This window comes from Hetaerina americana, unplaced genomic scaffold (genome assembly GCF_022747635.1).
Source record: "Hetaerina americana unplaced genomic scaffold, ioHetAmer1.1.p SCAF_7, whole genome shotgun sequence".
Lineage (NCBI taxonomy): Eukaryota > Metazoa > Arthropoda > Insecta > Odonata > Calopterygidae > Hetaerina > Hetaerina americana.
Window position 1 is genome coordinate 63,569,425 of NW_027287316.1, and position 25,554 is coordinate 63,594,978.

General features: G+C 33.5%; 1 protein-coding gene across 1 annotated transcript in view; it reads left to right on the plus strand.

Moving 5' to 3' along the window:
- LOC139696298 (coiled-coil domain-containing protein AGAP005037) overlaps positions 1 to 25,554 on the plus strand; it is a 206,109-nt gene that overhangs the window by 154,082 nt on the left and 26,473 nt on the right. Inside the window, exons 8-14 of the mRNA XM_071595003.1 lie at positions 363 to 749; positions 2,572 to 2,785; positions 5,025 to 5,168; positions 6,718 to 6,759; positions 16,323 to 16,525; positions 21,658 to 21,711; positions 22,556 to 22,645. Of these exons, the coding sequence (XP_071451104.1) occupies positions 363 to 749; positions 2,572 to 2,785; positions 5,025 to 5,168; positions 6,718 to 6,759; positions 16,323 to 16,525; positions 21,658 to 21,711; positions 22,556 to 22,645 (1,134 nt within the window). The remainder of the gene's footprint in view (positions 1 to 362; positions 750 to 2,571; positions 2,786 to 5,024; positions 5,169 to 6,717; positions 6,760 to 16,322; positions 16,526 to 21,657; positions 21,712 to 22,555; positions 22,646 to 25,554) is intronic.

Genomic DNA, 25,554 nt, shown 5'->3' on the forward strand with positions numbered 1-25,554 from the left:
AATTTGAAAATGTAACATCAGCAAAATATTAACTGGCCTGGCTCAGAGTAAAAATCTTGCTGTGAGAATAATTAGTGTGCTAGCTATTTAGCTGACGGAATGAAGTAGCCAAGGCTTCACTCTATTTTTATTAAGCATAACAACTTTTCTGCAAGAACTACATATGTAAGAATCCTGGTAAAATAGCTCACTATAAAAAAAGGTGAACCCTAATGTTCCAAGTATTTGTAGTCAAAAGTAAGCAAATTTTACAAAAAGTAGTAATGCAAGGTACAATAAAGCAGGGGATGTTGACACATGGAAATATCAACAATGCCCAAGGACTCAGGGATGTCGCTTCTTGGTTGCTGCTCCGTTTTTAGGTGGAGGGGGACGGCTGCAACAACTTCAGCCTCCCCCAAAACCACAGAGATCCCACCAACAACAACAGCCCACCATGCCGTGCTCCCAGCCGCCAACGCTGCTCCTGCTACCGCCATCTGCGCAGCCGTCATTGTCGCCCCCCACCCTCGCGGTCCCCAAGTCCCGCTCCCGCTCCTTCCCCCTGGCGCCCTCGCCCACCCTCTCCATCTCCCCGTCCCTCTCGCCCACGACCCCATCGGTGAGGCTCCCCGGTTCCCACCACGAGGGGGCATTTCTAAGCCCCCATGGAGGGCGTTCCCGTCCCCCCTCAGCCCCAGGTTCCTCCTCCCCATCCCCATCTTTCATGTCCCTTCCCGATCATCGGGACGGGCCATATTCTTCGCAAGGTCAGTCGATTCATCGTAATAGCCCCCCTCTCCTCCTTCAACCTCACTCTTCCCCACCCACCACTAATTCTGCCCCACACCTTCAGATGCTCTCTGCTGACCCTCTCCCCTGTTCTCTCCCCCTTCCACCAACTGTTCTACTACTGTGCATCTATCTTTTCTTCTTCTTCTTTACCCCCTGCTCCCCCCCCCCCTCTGCTCCAAAACACTCTCTTGATACCTTTGGAACACACTTATTTCACATGATGCCCTCTTTTTTGGGACTGCCTTATTTGTTATTCTAGCCCTTTCACCTCCCCCGCCCCTCCACCCTCCCCCCCCTCTAGGTATTCACTAGAGTTTCAGCCAAGATTTTTATTCCAAAAGCCACAGTTTGGATAGATATTTTTCCATACACCCCCTTAGCTTAGCATGCCGTTTTTGAAAGCATCATGAGATATGAGTAGTGGGAGAGGAATGCTCATATTTAGATAGGTAACTTTTTCCTAGTGTTCACGTAGTAGTCACATTTTGTAGTCTTTTTAATTCACTCTGTAGTGTTCTATGTAATCTGCAATAACTTTCATGCTTCACCCTGTTTCTTCGTAAGTCTTTAAATCTTTGGAAGTTCATTAAGCTGTTGTGAACAAGAGGCCTACAGACCTGTAGAACTTTGATCAAGACAAAATCTCTTTGCAAAACTCAAATGAAAGCCCAATTGGGCAATTTCTTTTCTTATAGCTGCAGCCTTTAGTCCTGACACATTTAATATCTGAACGGTGGTAGTTGGTGTAGCAAGGATTATTCTTTGTTTACTCATTCCATCATAACAATAAGTTATTCCACATAAATTGAAAGTGCTTTGAAAATGTGTAGTGTTTTAATAGTATAAACTCACATTTCATCTAGGTAGTATTGAGGTATTCATTTTTTTTTCTTCCATCATTAGAGTATTAATGGGAATATTAGAATTATGGCAGTGTAGAAAGTATTTCTAGTATCTATTTCAGTTTTATTTTCCAATAATTGGCTGCCGTAGTTTGTGTTATTTATGCTTTATATATATTGGCATGGATCAGACGCAGGGATGTCACAGGAGTGGCTTGAAGGCTGAATTGACGCCTATGGTTCTCTATGTTGAATCATTGGCAGGGAATATTTCACATGCATTACAGCACCTGCCCTAAACTCAGAAGACTTTCCTGTCTTACAGATTTCTGCTGTAACACAGGCAAAAAACTATATCTCGCAGGAATTTAATGTGGAGATCCAGCTGCAACAATACAACCTTTAAATGGCATTCCAAGTCCATGGATAGTCTTTAAGTAATTTTCTTGACTTCTTCAATGGTTGAGCAACATATAATCATTCCTGGGCTGCCATAGCATTCATTTGGAACACCAGTTAGATGAGTGTGGATTTCAGCACTCCCAGTATGTGTTAAATCATTGAGGATTTTTTCAGATTCTGCAGCTGTTAAAAATTTAATTTTTCTCTCCATTGCCGGAGTAATTCTGTCAAATTTTTTTCTTTTTGATTGACGTTGATTTCTCTACCTATAAAGCAGAGGCTTTGTTGTTATACGGAAAGGTAAGTTCAATTCAACATTATTCTGAGGGAAATTAATTGACAGAGGAGATAAAAATTGCCCATGTGTTGAATCCTTCTATCATTCTGCAGCTTCCAATAGCCAAGAACTCTTGCTTTGCAACTCACTTGTAAGATTTGTTTGGATTTCTTTTCACATGTATCTTCAATCTAGTTTGGTAAAATCGCTGTCTTTATTGTTATCGTTGAAGCCACATTTTTTTATTAAAGATTTCATTGCTTTCTTTACATGAAGATCGGATGCATGGGGAGTCAGGGTACATGTCTTCTCCGGAAAGGGGAAGGCCATACCCACCGTACCCTTCACCTTCGCCAGCTGTGCCACCAGTTGGTCCTCCGACTGGGGGAGGTCCTCCAGGTGTGGCACCCCCATATGAAGACCCATACTTCGGGCAGTATGGAGCTACGCGATCTGGTTCTATTACACCAGTCATAGATGAGGAGGCCAGGTTAGTAGGAATCCCAAACACATGCTTGGTCCGCCCACTCTGTACCATCCCTGAAAGGAAACTCTTGTCTCGAAGATCTTAAAGCAACTGACCAATATGGACCTGAAGCTCTTTTTAATTCCCCCAATATATGTATTATATTAATAATAGTATCCCCTATCATGAATTTTGTTGTGAAGTGAGATGCTATTTTAACTCATTCAGGTCATTTTCTGCTCAGAAAATACTAAGAGGTAACTATCCTATGTTTACATTCTGTGCCTAAAAGTTTATTTTTGCATTCAAAGTAAGTCAATTTTTTTTAAACCTCATATTAAAGAGTACACTATTTGTTACTATCATTTCCATGGAATATTTAAAACCTTATCATTGGGCTCTGTCTCATCATATTCAAATAAGTATGCATATATCTAAAATATGCAATGGATTTGGTAATTATTACATAAAATATAACTGAATTTTCATCACTCATTATTTGAGGGATCATTTAAAAAGAATTGGAATGTGAGATTCAGTATCATTGTTACATATATCATAATTTGAGTGCAAAATGTTACACCCATTAACATAAGTACTTGTGTGTAGATGTTTTGATTATGAGTGAATGGCTTAAATGGCACAGGCTACTTTCCAATTCTCATAGATTCTTAATGCACAGGCTTTTAAGGCCAACTTAATCTGTAGAGTATCATTGAGTTTGCACACTAACGTAAGTGCTTTCACTTTCATAGTCTTCATTCATTTCATGAGTTATCATTGGTTATAAGAAACAAAGTGCTTCCACATCATCAGTAAGTACAAAGTTTACAACTTGTGAAGAATGAGATTGAAATTGCTTTCAATTCTGAGGTTCATTTGTTGTGAGTGTGAACTAATTGGTACGTCTTCATTTATTTCTTAATTAATGTGTCAAGGTTGGACAAAATGAGCGAGCAACATTAAGTTGAAGATAATGGCAAAAAGTTCATAACGTTATGTTTACAAAATTATGATATTGTATATTGTTAAAATGATGAAACTTTTGATTTTATTTTAATTTTTAGAAAAAAATCATTTAATGTGCATTATGTTTCAATCTCATATTTTTTTGTGTAATAGATAATAGGGTTTTTTAATTGCAAAAGACAGGTCATTAGAAAAGATTGGTTGTTAAATGTGAAAAACACGTTTATCCCAAAATATTTGACAAGTCTTCACATTTTGTACAGCCTTCACATTAACACAAGCTTACCCTGCGTCCATCCATTATTGATGAATCAATCACAGGTTTTTTTTCTCATGTATCATCTACTGAACAAGAAAATTAAAGTCTAGATTGGTTTCATAAAGGGTATCAATGGTCGTTAACCCTCCCCCATGTTGCCTAATCCATTCAACACATAATATGTAATTATATTACATCACTAAACAGTATGGTATATGTGCCATTTGTTAATTGCCAATGTACACCACTGTGCCATGAGGATGATTCTATTCACCCATGAAAATTTATGGTTATGTCGTTGAAGAAAAATTTTGTGAATTAAGTCTTTTCAGAAGTGACAAAGTAGAATAAGTAGTAGGTTCTCTCTAAAAAATTTTCCATACTCTAGATTTGAATTTCATGTAGTATTTTTTATTTTATTTCACTATTTAAAAGGAGAACAAAAGTTCCTCTGTATTTTTAACTATAAATTAAGCCAATTAAATAGAGGTTTACCATTTGTGATATAACTACAGTATAGGTTTCCTGTCATGAAAACATTCATACCAGCCATTTTGATTTTATTTGGTTACATAATTTGCAGTTATCTTTATGTAAACAGTTTGGAAGTGTTTTTGCGATTGAATTTTGTAATTGCATATGGGTAATTAGCATACATGTCATCACGATTCTTCATTTTTCCATTTCCACTTGACATTCCTTCATTCATCATTGACTGTGCTAGGTTGAGTTACCTGTCCTTTCCGGGAGTGGTAAAACAAAACAACTCTCAAACAATGCCCGAATAAATATCACAGATGAAAAGAATTTTTTTTTTCAAAAAGTCTTCTTTGGGTCATTTGAACCCCCATTTGGAGCCTTACTGGCAGGAAATCCACAATATTGTAAGGAGTTCCGTAGTTTTATTTTTTTAAGTGAGATGGAATGATTGCAAAATTTTGTTCTGTGTTGTGGTAAGGGTCATGTGTGACCCTGGTTAGCATGTATCAATAAGGGGTGGGTTTCCATGATTTTGGCGACATTGGTGGGTTCCAGTGACACGGAGATGATGGACAACTCTTACAGCCTGTATGGCGGAGTCAAGATGTCTGCTGGGAGGCCCATTGCCCCCCCTCAGTCTCGGCAATTCCCACCTACGGCCACCATGCCAGCTGCCGCAGTGCCCTACGATGCAACTCGGTAGGCTCTCTTGCCCTTCCTTCAGGGCGCCAACCCTAAGCGCTCATCCAATCTCAGCAAGTTCTTTAGATGCCATGCTTGCTCACGCTTATGATTGTGCTGTCCATGTGATCGTTGAGTTTCTCCTGCATAATCCCTGCTGCTTTATATCGTGTTAAAGAAGTTCATTCAGGCTTATCTCGGTGACAAATTCAGTGCATATATGTTGAAGATTATTTGATCGACATTTTGTTTATTTAAACAACTTTTATGTATTAGCATGGGGACGCTGATAAATGTCTTCAATGTCTGGTCTTTGTTCTCTTGAATGTGGGTTGTTGAATGCATTTTGGCATGTGTTATCTATTATATGGAAGGGAATTAACTCTGTTTGATTGTACATAGAAAATGCCTTAAGTGGAGATGAATTTTGCATGCTCTCACATCTCAGAACTATATATTTACCATAAGAATTGTTTTTATTCATTTTTAAAGTGAATGCATCTTAATTACTGATGAAATTAGTGCTTACATTACAGTTAAATAGTTGTTAGTCACTTGGTAATCATTCAAATTTATTTTCATAATTTAAAGCATGGCAAGTTTAATAAATGTTTGGTAATGTTTTGAAAATTTTGTTTATCAGAAAATCTACCTTTATAAATTACTAATTCATGTAATTTTTCTTCTCTACATGTGTTACTGTCAATTGTAAAAATTGAATATTTATCACTAGGAATTAAGTTGCACCAGTTGCTTTGAATTTTTAAAATGTGCATATGCAGTGTCGTTGCATGTACTTTTATTAATTACTTTGGAAATCCAACAAAACAGTCATTAGGATTGCCAAAAGCAGAAGAATAATATATATTAAAGTCATTGTATGCGACATATTCCAGACCAATCTGAATTTTGAAAAATATTTCTGCATTTTCAATTTTGTTAAACCTTTGTACACAAACTATTAGTTGCACTAAATGGTATTGCATTGTATTAGACTGTTAGCAGTAATAGTATGTCAGTTGTGAAGAGTCGCAATTTGAAGGAAAAGTGAAGGAAAGTTAAAGTAGCTGGATGTGTACCAATCCTTCCACCATGTGCATGAATTCATTTTAAGGCTCTTGAAATGACCTTTCTTGTGAGATAAATTTTGTCCTGCACTTTGAAAAATATCTGTTTCGTGGCCTATTGAGCATCTCATACATGAATGAATTCAGTAAATTTTTACAGTAAAAATCCACCTATAATATTTTTCTATCGCCATAATTCTCAATTTATTGTCTAGTAGTAATGAAATGTTCACATTGGTAAACCATTGTAATGTAATTAAAAAGGCTGGTTGTTTAACATGGTCCTGGACCTGACTTCTCTGAGGCAATCCAATCCAGCTATGTATTCATAATGCTGCTTTTTGGTGGTAATCTTTCAGCTGATTTGACTCTAAAAACAAAAAAGGATTATGCAGCTTTAAGTATGGAATTTTATTGAATATGTTAATGTTTATGGTGAAAATGTATTACCTCAAGGATAAATGATGCACGAGTATGACACATTTTTTGTTTTCTTTCAGCAGGTTCTTCTACTCTAAGGATAATGCAATCATGCAGAGCAAGTGGGTATTAATAACTTCGTTTTGTAGTTTAATTCTATACAATAATACCAATAATGTATTTTATTATTTCAGCAGCATTAATCAGCTTAGGAACAAGAGATAATTATTAAGACAGTATCAATACTATCGGTATAAGTTGAAATTCAACTGCTCTATTACCCTGTGCCATCATCCAGTCCTTACTTAAAAGTGATGACATCTTTCTCATAGACTAATCACTCTCATGTTTTCTGCCAATATAGTGGTATGTTGTGATCTAGAATGTTTTTTTTATATCCCCTAACTCTTCTCTTTAATAATGGTTGAGGTGGAATTTAAATACCTCAAAGGCAATAGAGTGAAATTTAAGGCACTCAGAAATTACTATTTAAAATTTTTTAAATTTCCATGTTAAGCATAATGCTAGCAGGTACATCAGTTATTTCCTGAAGCAAATCTAATAATAGAAATGAGATATGTCTGGAGAATGTATAATGTATTCAACTCCCTAAACTGTTATCTTAGATATCATTCGAAGCCACTTGACTTTTCATGTGGCAAATGAGAGCTTTTCAGTGGCATGGGTTGGACCAATCATTCATGAAAAATTTTTCTGGAGAAAATCCTCCATAGGTGCCATCATATCATCTTATCTCTCTAGGCTTGCGCCTAAAAATAAAACTCATCACATACCCATCCATTTGTTATGAATGAAAATAATTTCAATCAAAATTCATGTTAGAGCAAGGTAGTGGTGATACTACTTAAAAGGATGCATCTCTCATTGGATCCTAAGCTGATCTAAAGCAATACTCCTTCACTTTGCATGATTGCATTTTCATTTGGGTGGTTGAAGCTGCTGCGAGAAAACAGGTAACTCCAGTTCATCTCTGCTGAGACAGCTGCACCAGCAGTACAGAGAGTCTATGGCTGGAGCTCACTGCCTCAGAGAAGATGGCTCGCAACTGAGCCCACTGATACGTAAAAATATTTAATGATAAGATTCAATCAGATGTCCAACTTAAAAAGTTCATCACTTAGAGAAAATTAATTGAAAATCATGGTAATGTATATCAAATTGTTACAGATGGAATTTATTGTTAAATTGCAGATTGATTTCAATGATGAGCTTTCAAATCTCTTTCTTCAGTGTGTGCGAAACAATATATATTAACCTAAATATCATACCACAAAATTTCACATCCATGTGGTGTTAATTCCTATGTACATACTGTCCTACATACTGTGTCTGGTGAGATTACCAAACCCCTTGAACTTTATTTTGGGAAACTGTGCTGTTAGGGTGGATGGTAGATTTGACTTCTATGAAATTTCGAAATCCTATCTCCTCTAGCTTTTCCTTTCACAGGAGTTAGGTGTGCCTGCAAAGTTATGGTCGGATTAAAAGATAATTAAGGTCACTCAGTGATATTAAATGCTTAAACAGGTGCCAAAAGTTTGAGAACCATTTCCAGGCATCAGCAATTCTTGTCTATGTATACAGGTCAAGGAAATCTATTTTATAATGTTTTCAAAAGGCTTCACCATAATATTTTCCCTGTCACTCATCAGCTCGCATTCCCTCTGGTACGAAGATGCCTTTCACCATCACTTAAAGCATACATCTGTGGGCCAAGAGAGCAGAACTCATTGTAAAAATATATTCACGCACAGCTGGATAAGAAAAAATCACTCAATCAGTTAAAAATTAGTGCATGATCACTAATTAAAAATGGTCTACTTCTTATAATCAGATTATATATTTGTGCAACCTCTTCATTGTGGACTAGTATTCTGAATATTTGGACCCTTTTAATTATTTATTTATCGGCCGAATCCTAGATTTTAAAAAATCACTCTGGATCGAAAGTTGGATCATAGTGAGCATGGAAGATCATTGTACATGAGTCACAATGGATGGTGCTGCTGCCCCTGGGATTTCCTGAAGAGGGTGCTCAAACCTTTAGCACTTATTTAAAAATGTTATGTTGCTGTGCAGCCTATCATTATTTTCCTCCTAGACTCTTAAAATTACAGCAAGACCTAACTCTGTTCGAGGAAAAGATTGAGGTAATAGGGTCTTGACATTTAAAAGAAGTTAAAATTTGCCATCCAACAATGTGCTGCATTATCATTGCTATTGACAAGAAAAGCATGCATAGTATTTTTTTGTGATTGAATGGAAGGCACGCCATTCAGTTTCATTGATTTTCAGACACAGACTGTATGTAAAGTTTGAAATTGGAAATCAGCTGGTAGTGTATTTGGCTGAAAGTCAATGGATTGTGGAATGAATACAGTCTCAGTCTTGTGCTGTTTTGTCTCAAATCCTTAAATTGCAAGGAATGATATTCTGCACAGTTTGAAATACAGTTGCCTCCTCTCCCATTTAAAATGAGTAATGGTAAACCACATTAGGTGCAATTTTCACTGTGCATTAAAATGGGCATTTCATCCACTATGGGGATGATTAGGTTGTAAAGTGTGAGAACAAATGTTTCAAAAATGATGTGAATATATGAAAGGCTATTCACAGTAATCCGACGTATGTTTCAGAAAGAACAGGCTAATAAATAATCCATTTTGTATGATACATGGTTTGTATAAAAAGTATCGGGAAAAGTTTCAGAAAAGTAGATTTATTTCAGATATTGCTACAATGCCTCAAAATTCTTTGAAGTACATTCCTTGAGCGTTGACACATTTTAGCCAGTGGCTTTTTGACAACTTGAAGGCTCCCTGATCAGCGAATTCCAGAAGGTCCCAAAGGGTACGCGTGCAAGCTACTTTGACGGTACTTGGGGTCCCATGGTAGTGCCCTTAGAGGGGAGATTTCACTTTTGGGAATAGGAAATAGTCCACTGGTGCCAAGTTGGGACTGTCCAAAAAGTCTGGATCTTCTTTAATGCTTACTTTGCCAAAGGTTTTTGCAAGCAGACACTCGACTCTGCTTTTGGTTGCCCTGCAAGACCTTCAGGAAGAGTTTAGTGCAGATTTTCACATCGCCAATTTTCAGTGATAATGGTGTGCACTTTCATCTTATCAATCAATGCCCATACGACCTGCAACCATGTGCATACTCAACTGATAGTCTGAATTCAGCATTTCTTGCACATGTCAGCAAAAAGTTGTCACCGATACTTATTATACAAACCTTGTACAACATATATACAATATTCCTGGGTTTAAGCTTGGTAGGCATTTCAATATTTGGCTAAGTTTAGATGTTAACAGAAAGTCATACTTCATATATGTACATACCTGCTGCAAAATGCTTATGTTTTTAATATTTTGTGCCCAAAATTAATAAGCAAATTTGTGGTTTCTTTTGCATACTCTCCAAGGAATTAGTCACTCCCCTAAAACCACTTGCCTTTTTCTCAATGATTTTGCTTGTTTGATATGCATCCCAAGAGTTGATAAGTGTGTAAATTAGATTTAGTTATCCTTGTAACCTCTGGACAATATCTCTGAGACTGGCTTGGAAAAATCAGGTATTAATGATTATCTTTAATACATGTTTAGCAATAGTAGAAAGATTGTTTTATTTATTTGAAATGTTGAGAACTAGAGTGGATCTTCTCTAGTTGGCTTTCACATAACTTATATTTCATTTGATACTTGTATTAATTTTACATAAACTGGTCTCATAATTTATGAAAGAATTTTCTTAATATGGATTTAATACTTGGACTAGTATGAAATTTGTTTACTAAAGTGATTTTTTTTACTTTGGTTTCAATAGTCTCCAGTTTTTATTAATCAGAACATAGTTTAGTCTGGCTTTCAACCTTCAAATAAAGTTTAAAGTCAATGATTTAGTTATTCCACAATAGATGTTTGTTTAGAAGAGGTCAACAGTTTTCATTGAATTCTTTTGGGCATTTTAACAGTGTTTTGGGTAAGCATCCATAAAGTCCTTCTCTAGAGTTACTCTGATACCATTATTCTCACTATCTCATTACTTAGTCAATGAATGTGACTGCATTACTTCAGTTTACGGTGATGTTATCATCACTTTGTCCATGGTTCTTTTAAGTTGGCATTATTTACCATCATTTCTTTAGTTAATTGACAGTCAATGAAAAAAGTGAACTCATCAAACAAACTCAACAACCGCCAAATTTTCATGTAATTCTATGGTATATCAAAAGGAATACCTAACAGTAACCTCTAACTAAATTTCTCACTTCAATTCAATCAGTTATTCACAGGCTACATTTTGTGGATGTTAAAGGATACCCAAGGTTGGAGATGTATGAATGAGACCATTCAAAACTGCAAATTCTTTTCATCTTCTACCTCTTTAAGTAGGTACTATCTAACCATCAACTAACAGCGCTCTTACTTTTTACTGTTTTTTTAATGAAATTTTAAGCAAAATACTAACTATCATCATTAATGAATTCAAATTGGTCAAGGTAGTTAATATCGTGGCCAGAATTGGTTTGAGAGAGAACCAATTATATACTGTAAGGTACTCTGTGCAATGGGCATGGTGGCCTAATTTGGGGTTCAGGGACCGCATTTAGGACCCTTGCTTTAAATCTGTGAGATGCATCTCAGTATCCCCAGCTAAACATGAACTTTAATTTTATGGGCAGTGCATCTCTCCTGAGAATTGCAGGTGGGAAGAGAAAGTAATTGGTCCCATATGGTGAGTGAGAGATTCTGATTTAAGAGTTTTTCATGCCACTGGGATTAGTATGTGGTGAGCTCTACATTCACATATCAAACCAACCTTTAGGTTGATTTATGTGGGTTTATCCACCACGATAGCATGATTCAAACAAGAAAATGTCATAAATGTAAACGAATTGCGGTATGAATGAACATTTTAAAGAGAAGATACTTAAGGTTTTAATTTTTATTTTGATGAACTTTTTGCCCGGCAATTCCTTAATTAAATAAATTATTCTAATATATTGATGTTGCCTGTGAATAAATGAGTGCATATACTATAGGAGAGTTAAACTCTTACCCACTCTGTGTTTTGACTTGGTTTCTATGAATCAAAATGAAATTTTACAATGAATGTCCCCTTTGCTTAACTGTGAATAGTTTTGGTAAGTTGTTTTAAGAAACTGGGGAAACCCATTTGATTCATTGCTGAAATTGTATTTTTTTGCAAAAATGATGTTTTTTGATGATTTTGCTTCCAATTTCTTGCTGTCGATGAACATAGGTTTGAAACAGTAATTATGTTAATATGTATCTGGAATTAAGAACCTGGTTTATGCTGTTTCAGTTCATTGTATCATTTAGGAATAAATGATTCATGTTAATCAAGAATTTTCTCTGCATATATTCTGGATAAGATGTCCATTGCACACCTTAACTATTGTTACTCCAGAGAGGAATGAAAACTGATCATTAACTTCTTAAGATGTGTTTCCCATTAAATGGGTCTTATCCCATTTTATTTCCCCTTTTATCGTTTTAATGATACATCCAGAAAATAAAATAGTGTGAACTTTGTGTTAATATATCTGAGTCGTTGAAATATTCGAAAAACAGAAAGGGTATTCCTTATATATGGTTGGACACGTATCATCAGTGCAGTTATTTTCAAGTTATTCACCCTAATGCCCTCCTCAAATATTTGTGTCATTGTTAAACTCATCATCATCAAAATTCATCACTGTACATGCAGCTGGTGGTGGCTCATAGGTTTGGTATGCTCCCTTTTAATTCACCACTTCTCATATATGTTAATCAAACAGTCTTTGCAAACTGAGGGCTATGGGTTCATTTAGTTTTCATTACTACTTCCCATCATATATTTCTCTAATTTCTTTTGATATTCAAAACTGTACAGCATCGAATTCCAAAGTATCAGGCTATAACATTACAAGCCCATTTTGTAAGTTTTAATCACAAGCGAATGATTTGGAGTCAACGTACTTGATGAAAAATTTTAACAATCATATTGTTTAGAGAGTTCACTGAATCACTCTTAAGTGGCATAATTTTTTCAAAAGAAAAATGTCTGGAATGAATCAACAGAAATTATTACAATTCATTTACCTTGCACGAATTGGAAATTGTAAATGCTGTAATTAAGGTTACATTATGGGAAATTGTGAACTGATTTACTAATTAGTGATATGTACTTATAAATGCAGTTGTGTTTCAAAATTACCATTGAGAAGAATCCAAGTGAGTTTTATTTCAATTTAGCTTTTAATGTCTTTATTATGTTTAGCGATAATAAAATTTGAAATTTGAATTAGCATGCAACAGTTCAGTACGCAATACAAGCTTCCCATGTTTGCAACCAAGTAAATTTTGTAATAAAAACCACTTGGTTCATATAATAAGCACTAGCAACTTTTGGATAAACACATTAGCAGCAGTTGTTTAGCAGGGAAACAATTTAATGATAGTTTAGAAGCTGAGAGTCAGCAAGTAGTCCTCATATTTCTGAAACCTAATTTTTTTGAGAATGTTGATTTTTGTTGGCAAAAAGAGACATTTTCCATGCTTTTCTACTGTTATTTTCACTTTAATGGGGGGCCCCATTCCACCAAATGTGGGATGCTTTTTTTTTATTTGATTTTTTGCTCTCTTTATTATTTTTAAGCAGTTCTTTTTCAAAAGTTAGCTTCATATCATGTATTATATTGTACTATATCAATGAAAATGTATTGCACATTTCTGTGATTTCATCATTTTCTCACTTAAATTGCATCATTGTATTTAAATTTCAGCATGATTTTGCTTTAACTATTGGTGCATTTTGTCATTTGATAGGATAAGAATGAACAATGTGTTAAAGTACTTACCAGTACTGTCCCAAGTACACTTATTTAGGACTGAGAACTTTAAAATTTTTCAGATGTGAGACTTAATAAGAGACCAGTAGTGGTTGGAAAGTTAAATATACTTGACTATGTTAGTGATACAATACCAAACCATCATCCAGGCACACCATTGCATTAATTTCTATGCTTGCATAGCATGACTTAAAATTTTAAATATTGCATATCTAGTAACTTTGATAATGGATTATTTGAATCCATTTGCAGACATGGATTTTTTATTACTCCATTGTCTTATCGTTTGTGAGCATGATTATGAGGTGTTCCTCTCATTTAATAAAATGCTAGAAGCGTTTATTAATTAAATGAGGTGGAATATGGTACCTTATATTTTTCTATTGCCTTTCGATATATTCGTATAACTTTGCTACATGTATGGCATATCACAATTCATCAAATTTTCATGTTGCATGATTAAATTTTAGTCAGGAAAACGGAGAAAAGTGGTCAATGATTAATTTTTTTCTGTAGAATTAACATTGGTTCATACTGGTCTTTTTTTAATTTAATAACTCTATGGTGCGGTAATTATTATGGTTCACTGAGAGAGAAATTGTTGTCCCCCTCTAAACCTCAAAAAAATGGGTATTTTACTTTAAGTTAATGAATAAACTCAAGCTCTGAAATACTGCTCATACTTAACTGCATCCATTAGAATTGTAAAGCATTGTATAATTTTAGCGGTGCAAGTTAAACTGAATAATCTCATGGTTGCTGTGATTACATTCTGTAATAATATGGAGTGATAATACGTTATGGTTACAGTTTCTTTATTGATTAAATTAATTTTAGCTTGCTGCTACTTTTATACACTCCCAAAAATTTCAATTACTTAATTGACAAAGTAATTTCAACCATGCTGCCATTCATGAAGACATATTAGCAAATAATTCATCCATTTATTCCAAATGGACAATTGAAAATTGCATTAAAATGGGACCAAATCAATTTAAGCCACATTCTCACCTTGGGAAATGTCACTGGTTATGCCACAAAATTTTGATTGCTATGTATGCTTTGGCAAAGAATCCTTAGAATGACTTTTTTTCAAGTACTAAAATATTTTTACTGGGAAATATGAAGAACTCATAATAGAAATAATTGATGTTTTTAAATCACGTACACCTTGGAAACTTGATATAATGATAACTTACGGAAAATCACTAAGTTCTAATTATTATCAATGGAGATTTTATGACGACTAATTAGCTAATTCCATACAACTTTCAACATGTATAATAGAGTCCTTATTCCTTTCACCCTAATCACCTTAATAGGAGGCTTATATGTGTCCTTGGCCACAAAATATAGCATTTCATTTTATGATTGCCATGGTTAGTCCTTACTATTTTATATTTTAGTCATATGGCAATAAAATTGGGCATTTCTCATTACATCAACATTGTCATTATTTGCTCTGCTCATTATATCAAGGTTCCACAGCATATAGAGAAGAAATTTATATTCAGTGCCTTTATATGACTGCCTTGCAATGCATAAGCAGTTTGTTTGACATTTTGATAAGTTCATTATTGTAAGTCCCAATATACTTTGACATTTAATTTTGAATCCTTGACTTAGTATTTTATCACTCCAGTAAAGTATCATCTTATTTCTTCAGTACCTATAAATGTGATAGTGTTCAGTTATTTACATACAAGTATCATGATATTTCATTCTACTTGTTTCAGTTCAGGTAGGAAGTCAAGTGTAGAAACTTAAGTTTCTTCTTTCTGAGGCTTGTTAGTACATTTCCAAAATAGCTGATAACCATGTCACCTACTGTGAATAGAATGGCATTGTGTTTTAGATTACTGATATGGATGGCATCTACTCATACCACAGCATTTGAATCCCACAAGCAATAAATTGTAGCATCCGTTAGAGATAGGTGTTTGGAGAAATTTCATGTGAGGAGCACCTCTGAATATGACCCTGATTACTGTTGAAATGCATATGGAAATTTAAATTTCCAAATTAAAATGACATATCTTTAAAAATGTGTTCTTATTGTAAATGGTTCAATGAAGCTGATTTTTTTGTGCGTATCATTTCTGTTATGTTGTCGTCTTAAAGTCTAAGGAAATTATTTTTCAATACCTTTACAATATTTAAGAATTCTTCCCCCTTCACAGTGACCTTATATAAATTGACATTATGGTGTTGCTTCAAGTTGTTTGCCTTATGAAGCTCTTTGCTGGGTAGTGTGATTTTCACTCTATTTTCATCTATGCTAAGGTGCTGTTGCATGTGCTTTTGCATTGAGATATGTGGGGGAGATCTATGAAAGCACTAACAATATCGATGAATAGGTATTTTATTAATAAAAATTTCAAATTTTACTTTTTAATTGCCCACTAAAAAACAGTCCTGGCAATAATGAGAAAAAATTGCAATGGAACTGGTGATGTTGGAACTTAGTCATTTCTCTTGTTTAGTTTGCTCATAATTAAATTATTCTTCATGATTTAACCAAAAAAGTTAAATTATAATCATGTATTCAATCAAAATGAATACCACATTTTTAAATGCATTTAAAGGTTTCGTTATTTAGTCATTTTCAATTGTTTGAATATTTTCAATTTTTTATAACTATGCTAGAATCATTTGGGTTTTCACATCGGTATTCGTCAAGGTCTTGTTGTTATTCTTTATTGCCTAGGATATAAAGTTCACACATTCACATTTATTCATGTTTTTATCCAATATTAATTTATTTTCTATAGAAACTAGTGTTTGAATTCCTTTCATTAATCCTTTCAGAATACGTGTGGAGCACATGGAACGTCAGCTGGCCAATTTGACGGGACTTGTACAGAAAGCTCTCACACAGGGCCGCCCTCCACCAGGGGGATCAGGATCTATACCAGGAAGTGGTGTCCCACCAGCACAATCTGGTGTTCCAGATGGCACACCACCTGGCAACTATCTTCAGGTTCCAGCATCAAGAGATGCTTACCGAAATGGTAAAAGAAATAAAAAAACTTCAGCATACTTCTGTGCTTATGAATTATATATTTTTCCCAATCAAAATTAATGAAAAATCATTTCTCTTTCAAAATTTTCTTGAATTTCTTGCTTTGTGTTTTATTCCAAATTTCTCTGTGACATAGTAATGTTTTTGAGGTATAATTTGCTTGTAACCACCTGATCATATTCATATGTAATGTCAATCAACTAAGTACGTACAGTGAGATATATCAGGTCAGTGTTGACTGAAACTCAAATAATTATTTTAAAAATGCCTTCTTTTTTGACATTTTCAGTGATGGTACACACCAGAGAATTTGAAGGAAATGATAAAATTTCTCAGTTGAATATCTCTCTTGAAATTTCTTTAGTTTTTAGTTATTTTGTTTGAAACTCACATTTATCTGTTTGCCCCAAGAATATTATAAATATCAGATATGTACGTTATGTATTCTGTTTCAATCAGCCATCTAGTCATCTTTATATTTCCATTCACAATCTGCTGTTAATGCCTTCAATATTCTATCCTTTGTATCACATGTTGATCAGGTTTATGAACATGTGTTTTTTAAATTTAATTTTCATATGCCATCAAGAAACGTCATTTAGTAGTGAAATTCGATGTAGCTAATCACCATTGGATATCTGCCAAAAATCTCAAATATTGGCCTGGCATATTTTTTATTTTGAGAAAAAATATTTCAGTGAAAAATTCAAACCTATGTGAGAAAATGTTTTCAGTATCATAACTCTTTTCAGATCTAATTTCCAATGTTAATTTCATCAAGTTAATTCTGAAATACATACTGCTAATGTTATGTATTGCACTTGTTATGGATGATTTCTAAGTTGCAAAAACATGTCAAAAGTTAATGAGTTGAAATTGCTTTCTATAATACCCTTATATTCTTATTCTCGATCAAAGCTGATTATTGCTCAATATCATATCATCAAATGTCCATTATAACACAAATATTTTGTGCATCCCCAAGTTGCTGATGGAATTAATCAATTTATTATTTCCTTATTAATTTAGGCTGGATAATTAATTTCTTCACAGTTGGAGATTTTCTTCATATTCAATGAAAGGAATAGGATTTTTTTTCTAGTTTTGCATTTATGATATGTATTTTCCTCAATATGAGACCCATAACACTCTTTCAGTAGTTTGTAAGGGTACATTTTTTTTTTTTTTAAAGTTTGACCATTGATAATTTTTAACCATTCTTTGATTATCAGCATATTTCAGCTACACATAAGGCTCATTAATTTTATATTAAAAGGACCTTGAAATTACGAAAAAGGGTTTTCCCTCATAATTAAACAGCTTTTTACCTCCAGATCCTCAAATGTACAGAAAAAGAATGTTTGTCATAGCCCGTAGATCACTCCTATATCTTATGTAGACTATATGTCAGTGTATGTAGAGGCAGTATGCATTTATGTACTTATCACTAACCACATCTAGTCTATTCTATAGCAAGATGTCTTTTTTTGTGTGGCATAGTTCTCTCTTTTGTGGACGGTCCATTGCTGAGATGTCTTGTCCGTGCAGTCTTATTTTCTTGTGCCTCATTATTCCACATCTCGTTTCTTCATCCACTTTCCCTGTGCTTTCTTTCAGCTGACAAGTATGATAAGCACTCTAGTTCAAGCTCAGCATCCCTCCCAGGTTTGTGAATAACTCCATTCTCCTTTTCTCTTCTCCTTGTCTTCTTTTTTGTGTTGTCTAATTATTTGTTGGGGGATCATATTGCTGCATTTGTGTCAACCAAAGTATTTTGGTGGTTTTGGTACTTGATACTTGACTTTCACCATCAATAATGTTGGACATTTTAAAGCAGTAGGCAGTTATTTTCTTGCATATACATAGGTACTTCCCTGCCAATTTAATTAACTAATCCAGTAACATCTTTCTTTTCCGTAGATTGTTTTTTACATTCATGTGACAATAATTTTTATAATCTAATTTAATATTTGGTGCAGTAAAACCATCTAGTACAGTTGACTAATTGACTATTTTAACATCATCAAAATAGCTCGACAGCTTTAGGTATATCTGTTCATCTACTGGACCAATTAAAATTCTTTATTCGTAGCATTGTGTCAACTTTTCTTCCTCGTTTTCATCATCCACATCTCATGCTCATTCCTACCATCTATGCTATGAACATGGGAGTATATCAAAAGGAGCAGTCTTCTCGTGAAATCCAATTGTTACAAAGGCTTCTACTCGAGGAAAAATGTCATTTATAATACTGTAGCAGGTGTTAGAGAATAGATCCATATCTTTTCATGGGATTTGTTGCTTTCGTGGATTGTTCTTTTTGAACGTTTTGGCTTTACATGTACATTTATAGCCAAAATAATTCTTTCTTTCTTCCTTTCTTAGTAATTGAGTTTCAATCAGTGTAGTGATAAGCTTATGTTAGGAATTGTTCATTTACATTCTTTATTATCAGTGGTATATAGGGTCGATCTTTACATGGTTGTTAAATCAAATATAAGTTAAAGGACAAACATGATTAATTGGCTTTTGACTATCTATGCCTTAGTCATATCGTTAGTAAGGTTCGAATCAGTACATTCCTACTCCTATTGTATTAAATTGACTAAGTAATAGCACATGGCACTTGATATTTATTAGTTTACACCATTGTAGCTTGATTCTGACTTTTCTTGTTTAAATTTTGATGTAATTCTGTATTTCATAACTGTGGCATATCACACATAATATGCTCCTAAATTAAACCACACCTAAACAGTATGCATATTGTTGAATTTGTGCCATCAAAATGCATGTGTTTGGAAACATTTTCATCATTTCAAGTAAGATAGTGTAATTACTCTGGTAATATTTTACTGCACTATCCAAATTTACAGATAAATTCATTAATTATTACTCTATTCCAAGAATTTTTGGTTCATGATAGCTTTAAAAATTAAGTTTTTGCTTTGATGAAAACATATTAAGTTCTAGTTGTTAACGAAATTACAATCCTATTGTTTTTCATGATTTCTTTTTATTTTCCTACTGATGGTAATTATTGTTCTCTCAACCAGTGCCTTGCGGTGTATTTTCCCAAATTGCTTTAGTTGTTTCATGTATACAAACTGGTCTCCATATCTTGTTCATAGTGGAAATTGTTCACATCCATAAATCCATTTATACACCACCAGAGGCACTTGCCTTCAGGTCAGCCAATCTGCCATTCCATTTGGGCTATTTAATCAAGATTTGACAGTGTGGGCATGCAAATTCTCCATTCTGTGTTAATAAAGCAAAACTCAGTGTTTCAAATGGTAATCAAGGTAATGTCGAGAGAAACCTTAAAATGGTAGTAGAAACTTAGTCTGTGTCTTGGAAATGATTGAAAATTACTGAAGAACATATCAGGGAATAATGTCCTGACCATAGCATCATGATTTCTACATTAGTAATGATGAGATTTGAGATTCAATCCCATTCTGGAATACCTCATAGGTGGCACTAAAATATTGGAATTTCCGCTGGTGTGGTAGGATCAAAGTCTTTCATCCAAAAACAGTTTTTCCTCATCCATAGGCAATGAAATAGTTAATCCAGAAATATTATTTGGGAGTATCTTACCCATAATTTCATGCTAGCTCCATGTGGAAGATCCACTCTTCCTATGCTTGGTTATATGTCTAATCTCTGCTCAGATAGTGTGGGGTTTAATGTCTTCAATGCTTTCATTACATCTCTATCATTTTTTTATTGCAACAGTAATATAACATTATGTTTTATTTAGATTTGAAATATCAATCACATTATGCACATGCTGAGTACTTACCATATGAAAGTTTATGAATCAAGTAGCCATTCGTTCTCTATATATCATGTGACCCAAGTGAATTACTGAAATGCAATGAGAAACATGTTGCTTCAACAGTTTAGTTATTTCAATGGTTATATAAAGTCACGATACGTTTAGTCTGAGATAGGAGTGTACCCCAAAAATTCCTGTCGTATCACATTGATTTTCTCTAGAAAATTTTCATTTTTTTCAAAATCTGAGCTTAAAAATGAGCTTAAAAATGAGCGGTAAAAATTTATAAGTAGCAGCTCTTGGTCTTAAAATAATATTATAATTGTAAGTTTTTACTCAGTAGTACCCAGGAAGTATTAAGGTGGTTTTACTGTTATTATATTACACAATGATTAAAAAAAAGTCAATGGAATTTTTTTAAATATTTTGAAGATTGCAGATATATTTTTGGCATTTAATAGGTTTGATTGCCATCAATCTTTTTCATTCAGCTTAGAAAGATTTAGATATAGATTCACACAACCTGACATCTTCGTGAATATATTTAACATTTTCATAAATTTCATAAAGTATTTTTGACCACCCTCTCCCTCGTTTTTATTTAAGAGAAATTAATTTTTTTTATACTTACTTCCATTACTGTCATTCTTCATTAGCTCTGTGCTCAATAGTATTTATGTACGTACGTCTAATTATTGTGTGTGTGTGTATGTGTTAGTTTTTAATGAAATAATCAACTAATTGCTTTCTTAATGCTTCCATAACATTCACAGCATGGTGTTATCCTTTAATCTCCTACTACTGCACCACAATACAAATTAATAATTTTAATAATTGTTCTTCCATGTTTCCAGCTTCATAGTCATAGGATAATTCAGTCCTAATGTGGGTTGGAAAAGGTCAATATGTATTAGCAAGGGTACCACTTTTTGCAGCCAGAATAAGCAACTCTTAACGCATAATTATGGCATAAAGTGAGTTTGTTCAGGCAAATTTTACATATGTGCTTGAATTGAAATTCCGATTGCAGTATTAATTTTATAAAAATAATCTTATTCTCAGTACATGACTAATTATGTGTGGAATGGTGTACTGTGTTGCCACATATTATCATTTTTTTCATATTCATTGCGTACTACTTCACTTTCAACAAATGTAAGCAACAATTTTTTTTTCTGTATTCCTCATTATTCAGCAAAGTATGTTGATTTTCCTCTCTCAAAGCTTTTCCTGTAGTTAATGGTAAATAGTGTATGCCTTTGAAAAGCTTCATGCTGTTGGCAAGCTACTCTTGTTACAATGCAGTGATCTGTAATTCTTAATGCTTCTCCTTGCAGATGATACATATTTACGCAGTGACACCAAACCTCCCAAGCTAGGAAAGGGTAGAGGTAATACCTAATTTTGGATAACCCAATTAACTATAGTTTCTTACTTCATCCTGTCTCATGCTCACATTATCTAAAATATTCCAAAATATTATCATCAAATTTTAGTGTCCATATAAAATAATGCTATCTGCAGTTGGACGGTATGTCTTGAAATATTTCAATTTTTCATGATTTCTATGAATCTTAATATTTTTCCATATTAAATCTTAGTTTAATTGTGTCATTTTCATGCATGTAGATTTAATGAAATGGCCAAAATCTCTGTATATCTGTTTTATAACTCAATTGTGCTTTCTATATTTGGAATATTTTAGTTTTTTAAAAATATTTCTTGTAATGTTTGAGTTTTTCCTTTTTTTGTTTTGTCATTTATTTTACATTAGTGTTGTAATGCACGAATTTATGTTGCCTGATTTATCCTTTATCAATTATTCTGGGATGGTTGTTATTTTACGAATTTTGCATGTACTTTGTGGGCTATATTTTAGTGTTGACAGTATTTTTTTTAATTCCTGCATAGTCATAGTAAGTAGCTACAAACTATGAATATTTCCATGAAGGACTCAATTTTAATATTAATCAGACTGTGGGGGAAACAATTGATTTATTTTAAATATCAATTAAATTGTTCAGATGACCAATCATATTTCTGTTGGGTAAAAATAAAACTCTAAACTGAATTTAGAGTTGGGCTTCAAGACTCTCTTGCTTGTTATCAGTTTATTTAAGCCAGCTTTGTTTCATCCTGTTAATATCAATTTTTTGGCTTTTCTCTACCTAAGTATTTTGGTGATGGCCTTTACTAAACCATTGTATCAATGTTTTGTGTGTGTATTCCTTCCAGACAAGTCGGTCTCCTTTGAAAAATCTGTATCCTTTAGCGACGAACCTCCTGATATGAGTTCACCAAAACAGCATTCCCCACAGCACGCAGGTAAAAATAATGGTTGAAGGGTTCTTTTATGCACAAAAAAAATTACTAGAATTATTCATAGGGGCATGTGGTATTATCATTTGGAATAATTGAGATGTTGATCAAAATCAAAGAATTAATTTGACCTGGTTTATTTCCCAGTCTTTTTGAAACATTTGAACAATCCCATAATCCATTTTAAAAGTTCGAGAGGGCTCTTTATAATAAGCATTTCATGTGTGTATTTTTTCAACATTTGAATTTGTGTATGATAATGGTTTTATTAATTTAGTTTTCATGTTTATTATTTGCTGTTTTATACCCTAAATAAAAATCTATTGGAAACCTTGGAATTATCAATATTAAAATACCAATTTATGAAAATATTTGGAAATTACTTTTTTTTTAGACTACGTAATAGGTTAACTACGTGTAGTTAAGTGATTTAACTAAGCATCAGTAAAGCTAATGTCTTTTAATCTGAAGAATTAGGGAAAACAAAAGTGTTTCTATATTCAGCATAAAACGCATCATCTTAATTTTTTTATATTTTGTTGATATTTTCATGTACAGTATGCCTACTAAATGCACACTAAAAGTTTATCTTATCATTTTTTTGCAACTTATTTAGAATATATTGTCAGCTGCCAGTATTTCAAATGATATTGCAGTGCATTAATGGTAATGAAGGTCCATTATAATGTAATTTAATATTGCCTGGTATGTGACATCATTGAATTAAATAGTACAATACTTTGCCACCAAAGCTGTTGGGAGCAGTATTCCATTTCACAGCCAATGGTTCCCGATGCTGAAAATTCAAGTGCCAATATTTTTAACCCTATGCCAAATATTCAAATTCAGTTATTGCAGCCAAGAGTTGCTTTCCGTTGGGACAGGGTTTCAATCTTGTGATTTTTTTACAGTTTTTCCTATGGTAAATTTTTATGTTCGGTCATTTGCTATTTTGTGAAATTATTTTATATACTTTAACGTGTAATGATACTCATGCAGCAAAAAACTGTGCTTCTGTGAGCAACATGTTCCGACCACTTTCCCTTCCTTTCACTATAATTATGTGTGTAAGTGCAGACTGAATTAAATTTGAATAATATATTGAAAGATATGTGTTTTCCTGAACATTTCATGACTTTTCAAGTTCATTGCTTTCAAATTCTATTGAGGAAATTGAACATATAACTGATGGTCATTTATTATGCCAGATTTGTTAAGGAAAGCAGCTAATTATTCTGATTTATGCGGCAGTGCTTGCCTCTTTATAACTTAAAGAGATTGACCAACATACCCCCGGGTTTTCTTCTGATTAACACTTCAGTACTTCAAAAGTTTTTCATTAGCCCTGCTTTGGTTAGGTATCATTTAAAATATAATGAACCTTCATGTATCTCAAAGACCACCTTATAATGGGTTCTCACCATAAATTAAATATTTTGCAATTCTCCATCACATGCATTGTCTTGTCATTAAATTATCTCATCTTTGTCTCAAAATATTCCCTTAGTGTGATTTTTGCCCTTATTAAATTACCACTTTCATTCTTTACTAGGCATTAAAAATACTTTGAATCTGATGTTAGAAACTACACCGAGATGAGGTCAGAAGGTTAATTCACATTTTCAGTTATGATCATGAAATATCATTTTCAAGAAAAGCATAAGGTTTTTCAATTAGTTGAATGTAATTGCTGAAAAATCTTTTTTTTTAACTTAGTAAGTTCTTCCAAGTTGGTAACAACATGTATTTGCAGGAGTCATGTTTGCCAAGTTAGAACTTGGAATACTTGCCAAAGTCTATGTCCTCTTCCCTATTTTGATGGGCTTGGGGCTTTCCAAATTTTTGGTTAATCTATATTCCTGATATTGATAGCTTATAACTGTTATGTAGTAGGTGACAGATGTGTAATTTCTGTCATATATGAAATGCCACTGTTATAATAAGTAAGTGATGTAAATCCCACATAATACTCAATGAGACAAAAAAAATTGGAATTATTTATGAGTTATCATCACAATGTTTAAATCCCAGGGAATGGTTTTGTGGAAAGGCTCTCGTTAATATTTTCAATTAACTAACTTGATTCAGCTTATGTTTTTCCATTATTTTATTCTTTTTTTACTACATGATAAAATTAAAACCACATGCCTCCTTTCAACAAATAACTTTTGGCTTGATGGTTTCCTGTGTTTACTAATTTCTTGTTTGACTGTGCTACATTTTCATCCCTCTAATCTGCAATTTTAATTAACAAAAGCATTTTTTGTGTTCCAATGGTCAATGTTAATTTTCATTGCTTGCTACTAACATTTTTAACAGGTGAAATATTTTCTCAAAAGGAACTCTCCCAATCAAAGCATTCATGAGTGTATTATTATTTCAAGGCAAATGGTTCAGTGTAAGATGTATTTTTGTCAAGATTGTCTGTTTTTACTCAGTTACTTTTTGAGCTTTTTGTCCCTTGTGCAATGCTTGGATTTCCTTTATTGGCATACTGCCTAATTTCTTGGGGGGTTAGTAGTTATCTTACATGAATTTTTTACTGATGTTATTATCCTGGGTTAGAATTTGGCTAATAATTGATACTAGTTGTGATTCCTTTGGAACAGGATTGTGAATTTTTTTAATATCATAAATACATTTCATTTAGCAATTCAGTTAAATGTACACGTTGTGTTGTCCATAGTTTGAAAAAAGTATACATTTTGTACTCCATATTTTATGGAATATATCTCTGTAAGATGTAACTTGAAGGATACTATATGAACCTTCAAAATACCTATGCCTATTCCCATAGAGTTCCCTATATGAATTTAAATTTTGGTACCCTAAAACTATTCGCTAGAAACTATTTGTAATAATTTTCAAAATTGCTGTTTTACGTCTAGTATGTAATTCACATCAAAGTTCTACCG